This window comes from Anopheles gambiae, chromosome X (genome assembly GCF_943734735.2).
Source record: "Anopheles gambiae chromosome X, idAnoGambNW_F1_1, whole genome shotgun sequence".
Classification (NCBI taxonomy): Eukaryota; Metazoa; Arthropoda; class Insecta; order Diptera; family Culicidae; genus Anopheles; species Anopheles gambiae.
In genome coordinates, this window is record NC_064600.1 from 6,813,415 (window position 1) to 6,823,071 (window position 9,657).

At 45.4% G+C, this 9,657-nt stretch overlaps 2 protein-coding genes across 2 annotated transcripts; both read right to left on the reverse strand.

Annotated features, from left to right (window-relative positions):
• Positions 1 to 3,221: 3,221 nt before the first annotated feature.
• On the reverse strand, positions 3,222 to 5,330 carry LOC1271890 (alpha-(1,3)-fucosyltransferase C). The gene is made up of 3 exons (XM_310745.6): positions 5,029 to 5,330; positions 4,149 to 4,910; positions 3,222 to 4,065 (listed from the first exon to the last, which is right to left on the reverse strand). The coding sequence occupies exons 1-3, from the start codon at positions 5,043 to 5,045 to the stop codon at positions 3,627 to 3,629; spliced, it is 1,218 nt and encodes a 405-aa protein (XP_310745.6). The 5' UTR covers positions 5,046 to 5,330; the 3' UTR covers positions 3,222 to 3,626.
• A 2,544-nt stretch (positions 5,331 to 7,874) lies between these two features.
• LOC1271889 (keratin-associated protein 5-1) lies at positions 7,875 to 8,922 on the reverse strand. Its single transcript, XM_310744.3, has 2 exons — positions 8,297 to 8,922; positions 7,875 to 8,212 (listed from the first exon to the last, which is right to left on the reverse strand). Exons 1-2 carry the CDS (start codon positions 8,319 to 8,321, stop codon positions 7,962 to 7,964), a joined length of 276 nt encoding a protein of 91 aa, XP_310744.3. The 5' UTR covers positions 8,322 to 8,922; the 3' UTR covers positions 7,875 to 7,961.
• Positions 8,923 to 9,657: the final 735 nt, after the last annotated feature.

Below are 9,657 nucleotides of genomic sequence, written 5' to 3' on the forward strand. Positions count from 1 at the left end.
GGCGCACTTCGCCTTTCAGGCTGCGTTTTCGGTGGGGAGGGTGTCTTTCCGTGCGTTGTCGTGCGGATTGCATAACATGCAATTTTTCACCGCGCACACGTGTGTGTGTGTGTGTGTGTGTCGAGTAACGCGTGTACATCCGCTACTACCACAGCCAGGCGAACGGACGCACCAACCGAACTCGGGGTCGGCAAAGTACCTGTAGCCCGCAGCTCAGGGCAGTCCGAGCCTTTTATGGACAAGCCGAACCAAGGTTTGTACAGGGTTGCCTTCTTAGTGAGCTTTGCCGAACGGTTTGCAATCAAGCAAGTGAATTACAGTACATCCTGGGCAAGCGAGAAAGCACAACCAGAGCAGCAACGCAAGGCACCAAATTGAAAACATTTTGCCTGCCCCGGGCGCTCTCTGTTATCCAGTTGTGTGTCAATTAGATATCAGCAATTATCAGCATGAAATGTCAGCAAGCTTGATTTGGTAGTTATAATTAAATGTATCGTTCTGAGCACTATTAATTATGCAAAGCCTGTTTTTTTAACCGCAGAAACAGAAAGTAGGAACACTGGTAATTTATTATCCCTTGCTTCGCCAGCTCTTGATGCATCTTCGTAAGCAAATGGATTACTATCCATGAATGACGTAACACTCGTAGAGATATAAAGTTTAAAATAAGAGTTAGATAGGGAGAGAGAGAAACACAAAAAAGAGAAAACAAGAGAGAGAGAGAGAGAGAGAGAGAGAGAGAGAGAGAGAGAGAGAGAGAAAAAGCTGATTTTTTTACTTTATTTTTATAGAGACTTGGAACAAATTGGCCTCTTAAAATCTACAGTTGATGCCATCTAAACAATAAATTCAACAAAACTTTTTCGAGTGATCCAGAACTTTAAAGTTGAAAATTCAATTGTACGCCCTGCGTCTTTCGGCAACGAGATGAGATTCTACAGCTTCTTGATGAATTTACTTCCTGCATCAACAAAATCACTAAGTGTTTCCTTCATGCATTGTGGACGAGAGATAAGATAACTCAATCTTTTCAGAGTTTCGAATCAAAGTTTAATAGTTACCATACAGATTTAAATCTTTAACTCACTCCATTATGATCCATTTATGATCCATTACCAAAAAAATCTCATTCTCTGTGCCGGCTTTCTCACTGATACTGGTGTATTAGCCGCGACAGAGAGTGGGCGAGTTTAATCCAAGAAGAGTGAATTATTGAAAGATTCAATTAAACTCTTCGTGCTAATTCGAATCCATACTCAACCTATCTACTCTTTCTTCCACTTTTGTCCACATCTCTATTGTGGACTATTCACTCATTGTAGTAAAATTTATGTTAAGAATAAAGCATCCTAAAAGACTCAACATTCAGTTGAAAAACACATTTTTAACAAACAACCCCGTGTGGCTACATCCAGAGGCAGATTAAGATGAGTGGAGGCCCTAAGCGGTCACACGAATGTAGGCTTGGTTGAAGCGTCTGGCAAGGAATTGCATGAAATGTTCTCAACCAGAGAAGCATTGAGTAACGATTTTACCTGTGAGCGGGTGGTGGATTCGATTTCTGGGGCCACTCGAGACCACGGGGCCCACGAGGCCGCTTAATTTGCTTAGCGCTTAATCCGTCTCTGCATACATCCTACATAAAAAAAGTTCATGTATTTTTTTTTATAGTTTTTTTTTGCGATACGTTATTTATGGCTAGTCCCTAGTAAGTGATTTAAATTGATTTCAAGCTTAAGAGTCGACTAAAGTTTACACACAAGCGCGTACGACTGGATTTTTATTATCGATTATAGCGAGTTTGGAAAGTGAGTTTAGCAAGTTTCGAAAGTGATTTTAGCAAGTTTCGAAAGTGAGTTTAGCGAGTTTGAAAAGTGAAGTTACCGAATTTGGAAAGTGAGTTTAGCGAGTTTAGTGAGTTTGGAAAGTGAGCTAATTGAGCTTGGAAAGTGAGTTTAGTGAGTTTGGAAAGTGAGTTTAGTGAGTTTGGAAAGTGAGTTTAGCGAGTTTGGAAAGTGAGTTTAGCTAGTTTGGAAAGTGAGTTTAGCGAGATTGGAAAGTGAGTTAATTGAGCATGGAAAGTGAGTTTAGTGAGTTTGGAAAGTGAGTTTAGTGAGTTTGAAAAGTGAGTTTAGTGAGTTTCGATAGTGAGTTGAGAGAGTTTACTGAGTTTTGAAAGTGAGTTTAGCGAGTTTAGTGAGTTTGGAAAGTGAGCTAATTGAGCTTGGAAAGTGAGTTTAGTGAGTTTGGAAAGTGAGTTTAGCGAGTTTGGAAAGTGAGTTTAGTGAGTTTGGAAAGTGAGTTTAGTGAGTTTGGAAAGTTAGTTTAGTGAGTTTGAAAAGTGAGTTTAGCGAGATTGGAAAGTGAGTTAATTGAGCTTGGAAAGTGAGTTTAGTGAGTTTGGAAAGTGAGTTTAGTGAGTTTGAAAAGTGAGTTTAGTGAGTTTCGAAAGTGAGTTGAGAGAGTTTACTGAGTTTGGAAAGTGAGTTTAGCGAGTTTGGAAAGTGAGTTTAGCGAGTTTGGAAAGTGAGTTTAGCGAGTTTGGAAAGTAAGTTAGCGAGTTTGGAAAGTGAGTTAATTGAGCTTGGAAAGTGAGTTTAGCGAGTTTGGAAATTGAGTTTAGCGAGTTTGGAAAGTGAGGTTGGCGAGATTAGCGAGTTTGGAAAGTGAGTCTAGCGAGTTTAGTAACTGAGGTTGGCGAGGTTGGTTAGCGAGGTTGGTTGGCAAGGTTGGTTGTGAGGTGTGCGAGGTTGATTGGCGAAGTTAGCGAGGTTGGTGAGGTTGACGAGGTTAGCAAAACGGTCCATCGTATGAAAGAGAGCGGATCACCGAGCGTTGCAGCCCGGATCGAAAAGAACGCTGAGAGAATCAGGTTCATATTGCACCTGGATGATTTGTTTACAGCAAGCCGGGTCATCAAATCAAAGAGAGTAGAATGTCGAGCGTTCTAAGCCGGATTGCTCTTTGCGATGTGAGCGCAACCGGCCCAGCACAGATCACAGAGTACGCCGGTTCAGATCGGACCGATAAGATCGTTGATAGCAGCTGGTTGAAGTCGGATCGCAAAGAACGGTGGGAGCAACAGGTTCAGTTTGAACCTGCTTGGGTTAAAAATAAGGATTGCGGTCCGATCGCACCTGGCAGGTTCGAAACGCAACGCGCATCACTAGTAATGATCGGAAGGAAGGATGAATGTCAATGAACTTCTACACTACACTACCTTTTGAACTCTCTTATTCAAGTGTAAATATATTTATAAAAAACAAAAACGATAAGTACATAAACGTTTACATCGGTGTAAAGACTGAAAAACTTCATATCCTTTTTTTCGTACGCAAATGTCCTGTATGAGTTCATCTGTTCACGTTAGTTCTTACGCAACGGTTACAATTCAATAACTACATTCGCTAATGTAGAGACGCACCTTAATCACCTCGCGAGGCACCTTAGTTCATATTCATTTCTAATGAAGCTCGTAAAAGGAGGATCTTTCAATACTGGGCTATAAACTTGTCGCACTGCGAAACTCCTTTGTAATTCATTTTCGAAAAAAAACCACGATTAACGCTTAACCACTGTGGCACATGCGCTTCCGAAACAGGCCTGCACTCACCTGAACATTCGATTCAGAATTCGATCTTCGACCTGGCCGTGCACGCATCGTCGTACCACCACGCCTTAATGTCCCGGTAGTACTGGACGCGCTCCCGGGCGCTCACGCTGTGCAGCCGCTGGCAGAGGTCGCAGTACTGGTTGGTGTCCCCCAGCGCGTAGTGCTGCTTCCACCAGAAGTACCGCACGTACTCGGCCGGATTGTCCATCAGGTAGCGCAGATGCTCGACCAGCTCGGTCGCCGTCCGGAACGCTTGCGCGTCGATGTACGAGCCGGGCGGCATGAAGCGGTTGTAGTCGGCGCCCCCGAACACTACCGGCACGATGTGGTGCTCCAGCGCGTTGTACAGCTTCTCGGTGACGTAGTCGACGCAGAGCGAGTTCTCGAACGACAGGTAGAACCAGTAGACCGTGTCGAGCATCTGGCTGCATTCGGGTTTTCCCCGGGGGCAGCTGTGGTGGCAACGAAAAAAACATGGCATGGGATGACGTCACCGGATGAGCCAAACCCCGAAACCACCCTCTCCCTTACTTACTTGAGCGTACCGCAACTGCCGTAAACGTCCACCTCCAGCCCGGCCGACTGGAGGGCCTGCACGAGCCGGTCCCGCCCGGACAGGGCGCCACAGTGCGACACGAACTGGGCCGCCGCCTTCCGCTTGCGCTGCACCAGCTCCACCAGGCTAGCGTTACCGTACTCGTAGAACCCGTTGCGCCAGCTCGGCCGCACCGCCGGGCCGATCACCTCCCCGCTCTCCAGGTCGACCACGTTCCGGTAGTTGAACAGCACGTCCGAGTCGAGCCGGTACGTCATCGTCCAGTTGAAGTAGCTGCCGTCCAGCGCGAGGCTGTGCTTGGTGTGCGCCGGCGACTCCATCAGCGCCGCCACGTACAGCTGGTGGGGGCTGCGCACCGCCGGCAGCGGACCGTCCCAACCGGTCGCGACGTGAAACACGACCGCATCGTAGTCGGCCACCGCTCGCAGCAGCTGCCGGTTGCTGGTCAGCACGCAGTCGGTCGCCGGGCAGTGCTGGTACGCGAAGTAGTCCGGCCCGAGCGTTTCCGCCAGCAGGCCCCACCACCGCTCGCTGAAGAAGCTGGTGTAGAGCAGGATGTAGCGCGTGCGCCGGTCGCCCCCGACCTCCTGCTCGATCCGGGCCGCCCGCGCCCGGTTGTGATCGTCCAGCACCTGGTACGAGTTGATCGTCGCCAGCAGACACTTCTCGTACACTAGGTAGAGGCAGCACAGCAGCACCACTGCGCCGAACAGTAGCACATGCTTCAGCTGCATCTTGCGACTGACGGGCAACAGAGAGAGAGAGAGAGAGAGAAAGAAAGAGAGAATGCAAATGCGCAAACCGATTAAGCAATGAGACAGAAAGCCGGCCGCACAGCGAAATCTACGCCGATTCTTACTCTAGCAACGCAACCATCGTCGAACAACACTGAACTGAGATACAGCGCGCGATGAGTGAGGCACTTGAAAACGTGCGTTTTAACAAAAACTATTCCCTCCACCCCCCGCGGGCTGCTTGCAAGTGCTCAATCGATCGGGCTTATCTTTAGGTGGTGTTTATCGATTCGCCGGTCTCATGCGAACAGCGGACCGTATGCCAGCAAAGGACACACTGCTATCCTGCCGGACGCGTTCACTGATAACGGTTCCCGCCGAACGGCAGATAAGCGGCAGCTCCGACAACTGACAGTTGGATATAGGCATTGCTAGAATGAAAAGAAGGAGACAGAGCGAGAGAGAGAGAGAGAGAGAGAGGCCCGAGAGCGCGCACCCTTCGCTGTGGTTTATGTTTACATTCCGATAACGCTGCTCATGCGTTTGAAGTTGAAGTTTTCTTCACATCAATATGGGCATGGCTGTAAACAGTGCGTTTCCATCTCCGGCTACGAGTACGAAGAGTGTTTGGCCGTGGCAGCTTAAAATTAACATTCCCAGTACGACGACGCGATCCACACGATTTGTATATGCATTGTGTGTGTTTGTTTGTATGTGTGTGTGTGTGTTCATGTCTCTCTCTCTCTCTCTCTCTCTCTCTTTCCCTCTCTCTCTCTTTCTCTCTCTCTCTCTCTGTGTGTGTGTGTGTGTTCGATAATGTAATAATTATATTTTAAAAACCGTACACAACATAGATATTCAAGATTGGGTAGTTTTGGAATCTTTATAAATGCGTGTATAACGGTTATCGGCCCATATATTCAAAAAAAACCATCAATTTCTTGCCAATTTTTATTTTTTATTACCAAAAGACTCGTGAACCTCTATAGATTCAAGAATCTTCAAACAAATTCATGAATCTAAACAGATTTCAGAATCTCCAAAGATTCATCATTCAATCTTCATGGATTCATGAACCTATATACAGTTGAACGTCGATTATCCGGGGGCGGATTAACCGGTGGGCGGCTTAACCGTGCTTACAAATCCCAAGTGACATTTGCTCGATAATGCTTTTCCATATCTGCTCGATTAGTACTCGATACGCCTGAAATTGTGGATTTGTGTGTGATCAAGTGTGTTGAAAGCTCTAAGATTTGGCGTGTTCGTAAATTAGACTTTCTTCTATCGATGAACTATGCCGTCGAGCTCATTTTAGATTCGTAGCTTTGTTTTTTCATGAAAAATAAAATCGAATTTTGTGTGACGTTATTTTATAAAAAAATCGATATTATTTAAGTGTAAAATGGCAACATGACCCACTATAACGATAGGAAACATCATTTCCGATCGAATTTGGAAGAAAGCAACGAAAAAGTTGCATCCCAGTTGATTTTACAGGACTTTTTCTAAATTCCCTTAAACTGGTGCAGTTTAAGTCAAGTTTAAGGCTCCAGTTTAAGGGAATTTGCTCGAATTCACGGTTATTCGTGCTCGAAAATGTCAATTGGGATGTGACAGCTGTTCAAACGTCCAGCGAACATTTGCTGCGATAGTCAAGAGAGCAACCAGCTTTTGTGCAGCTCTGTAGTGTCTAGTGGTGTTTTCGAAATTTATTCATGAACAGTGGTTCAACCTATAGTTATTGATTAAAATAATATTCTACTAACGATTTATTGATTGATTCAAGGTGAATTAATCATAAAATTAGTGGATTTTTTTAATTTTTATATGAATTTGACATTTCTTGGACCATTATCCGTGCAAATCGATTAACCGGTAACCGCCCGGTCCCGAGCTGCCCGGATAATCGACGTTCCACTGTACATTCATGAATCTATAAAGATTTTTTTTTTATATTTTAGAGAACCAAGAATCTTTTTCACCGAGATTCAGATTTTATCAAATTCATTTACATTCGTGAATCTTAATCAGCCACAACCAACAGGCTTATATTGCTGCTTTGGGGCTGAGCGATTGCTAGAAAATCGGATCCATATCGTACATTGTGGATGATTGGAGTGATGCAAAGGTAACGGTTATGTGATTGTGATAGAACATCGTGTCTAATTCATGAACATTTTGGGATTTTGAATTGTACACACACATGTACACAAAACAAATCATGTTGCGTCACTGTCACATAACGAGACTGCTTAAGCGCTCTTTAAAAGGCCCACTGGAACTTTGATGCTGTGTAACTACTAATTATGAGAATACAGGCAGCGATATTTTGTGTAACAATATTGGCTGTTTAATTTGTTATGCTTTTATGATTCAGACAGAACAGTCCCGATTGCCTGTATTGCTTTATATCTTTTACGATTAATTAAGACAAAATTTAAGAAAAAAACGCCCTTTTAATATCGATGATTAATTATTTTTATCTACAAAACTATTTCTTTCGATCGAATTCAACTATGCTTCATGAAAGCATTAGAAAGCTGAACAAAATTAGTTAAACGACCAAAACCGACCTCGCTTACCACTACCTAAGACGATCCAATTTTTCATACAGTCCCAGTTCCAACGCTACATGCGATGAAAGCGATCCGAAAACATTAGCGTAAAATCGAATATTGGAACCCGCGATAGATTCTTTTCTTACCATGAGGGACCAATAGAAGAAGGACGGTTTGAACGGGCTTTATGGTCTGATTCACTGATCAGATGTGAAGAAGAATCAGAATTATCGCTGAAATATGATCCCTTTGCGAAGGGTCGCATGTGCAGCCCCAAAGCTGTCTAGAAGCTGCTCATTGGTGCCGCTAAGCGCTCGAAGCAGAACGAACGCTAAAAAGACACTTAAACAAGCCACCGACAAACGAGAAAACGAAACAAAAAAGAGGGGAAACAAAAGAAACACCCACAGTTGGCCCAATTTTCGTGCGATTTTATTCGTCCACTTGCTCTCTAGCGAGTGCGGCGGCACTGGTCGGCGGTACGCTTCGTCCCCTTCCTAGCACGTGCAGGCATCTCCGCAGCCGGCGCTCGCACCGTCCTCGCCACCGTCGGCTGTCGCACAGCAGCACCCAGTCGGGCCACCTTCCGACCGCTGCCGCCCGGCCGCTCCCTCCGGCTGCCCGTCCGGTCCCGGCTGGGCGCCGGTGCTCCGGCACGGCGTGGCGGTGTTGCAGCTGCAGGTGCAGCCCGAATCGCACGACCGGGTGCCGCAGCTACGCTTGCTCATCATGCGCAAACATTTGCAGTCTACGAGGAGGAAGGAAGGAAAAGCAAACATAGACAGTGCATTGAAAGCGGTGTGGAGGGTTGCGGGTGCGCACCAGACTTTACCTTGGCCGCACGTTTTGCAGGGCATTATGCAGCCGGTTGGTTCTTTTTTTTCGGGAAGATAAGCGCACCGCGCGAAAGTTGATTGGCACTCTTGACAGAGAAGCGTGTGTTGATCGCTGGAGCGCCCTGTGTTTGCACGTGCTTGCTATCGTTTGAAGTGGTGCTGATTGATACCGTCCTTTTGCGCGGGTTGGAGGAGCAATGGGGTGGGGGGGGGGGGGGGTGGCAAAAGAACACACTTTCAAACGTTTCACCTGCGCGCGGAATCACCCAAACCAAAACCCACCAAATCCTGTTTATTTAAATTGTTTTTTTTTCTCGCTCCCTTCAACACTCTGGGGGGGAACAACAAAGCCTCCGTTTGTGCACACACAGACGACACAAAAAAAAATTGGAAGGTTAGATAATCCCGAGGAGTTTACGGCCGGCTTGACACGCGAGCAAATTTGAACTGCACCAATGTACCGCCGAACGGACACTGCGTGCAACCTGCAGCCTCGATGCGCCGAAAGAACGCAATGTACGCAAGGCACGCACGCACGCACTGTGGCGTAGGATTGAAAAAAAGTAGGAAACTAGCGCAGGCTAAAAATGCACGCTGTCTGTCGTTAGGTTTTTTTTTTTCTTTTTCTTTTTTTTTGCTGAGAGTTGGAATGATGCGCACAAACACTTGATGCGAGATCTTGATGACCTTCCCAGCGTCATAAAGGGGTGAAGGGCTGGTATGGCAGATCGTTCTAGTCGTCTAATGACCGGATGGGGGAGGGGGTGGGCAATTTGCAATGTTAAAACAATTCCTTTACAGTACACCTGTCTGAACTAGTGTTGGGTAAATCTGATTCTATGAAATGATTCATTGGATCTCAATCTCGAGCATCAATCTCAAACACTCATGAATCTCGAAAGATTCGTGAATCTCCAAAACTGCATGCATCTCGAAAGATTCATAAATCTCGAAAGATTAACGAATCTCTAGGGATTCATAAAGCTCAAGGGATTCATAAGTCTCCAAAAAATCGTAAAGCTTGAGCTTTTTATTATTCTTCTTGGTGTGACAACATAAGTGGTCATGCCATGAATCATGAATTCCTGAAGGTATATGAATTTAATGGATTTATGAATCTTATGGATTCATGGATCTTAAGAAATTCATAAATATTTAGAGATTCTTGATTCTTTAAAGATTCACAAACCTCTGAAGATTCTTTAGAAATTCGTGAATCTTTTGAGATTCATGAATATTTGAAGATTCGACTCGAGATTCGAATCACTCACACACTGAAGATTCATATGAACGAATCTCAACGAAAAATTCTTGAAACCCAACACTAGTACTGAACCACATTGGCTGCATGCAAAGG

Bases quoted from the DNA above. Each gene is read 5' to 3' on its own strand.
- LOC1271890 (XM_310745.6), bottom strand. The intron at 4,066-4,148 runs GTAAGTAAGGGA...TTGCCACCACAG, and splicing joins GGCAGTTGCGGTACGCTCAA to CTGCCCCCGGGGAAAACCCG.
- LOC1271889 (XM_310744.3), bottom strand. From the start codon at position 8,321: ATGCCCTGCAAAACGTGCGGCCAAG. The intron at 8,213-8,296 runs GTAAAGTCTGGT...TCCTCCTCGTAG, and splicing joins CTGCAAAACGTGCGGCCAAG to ACTGCAAATGTTTGCGCATG.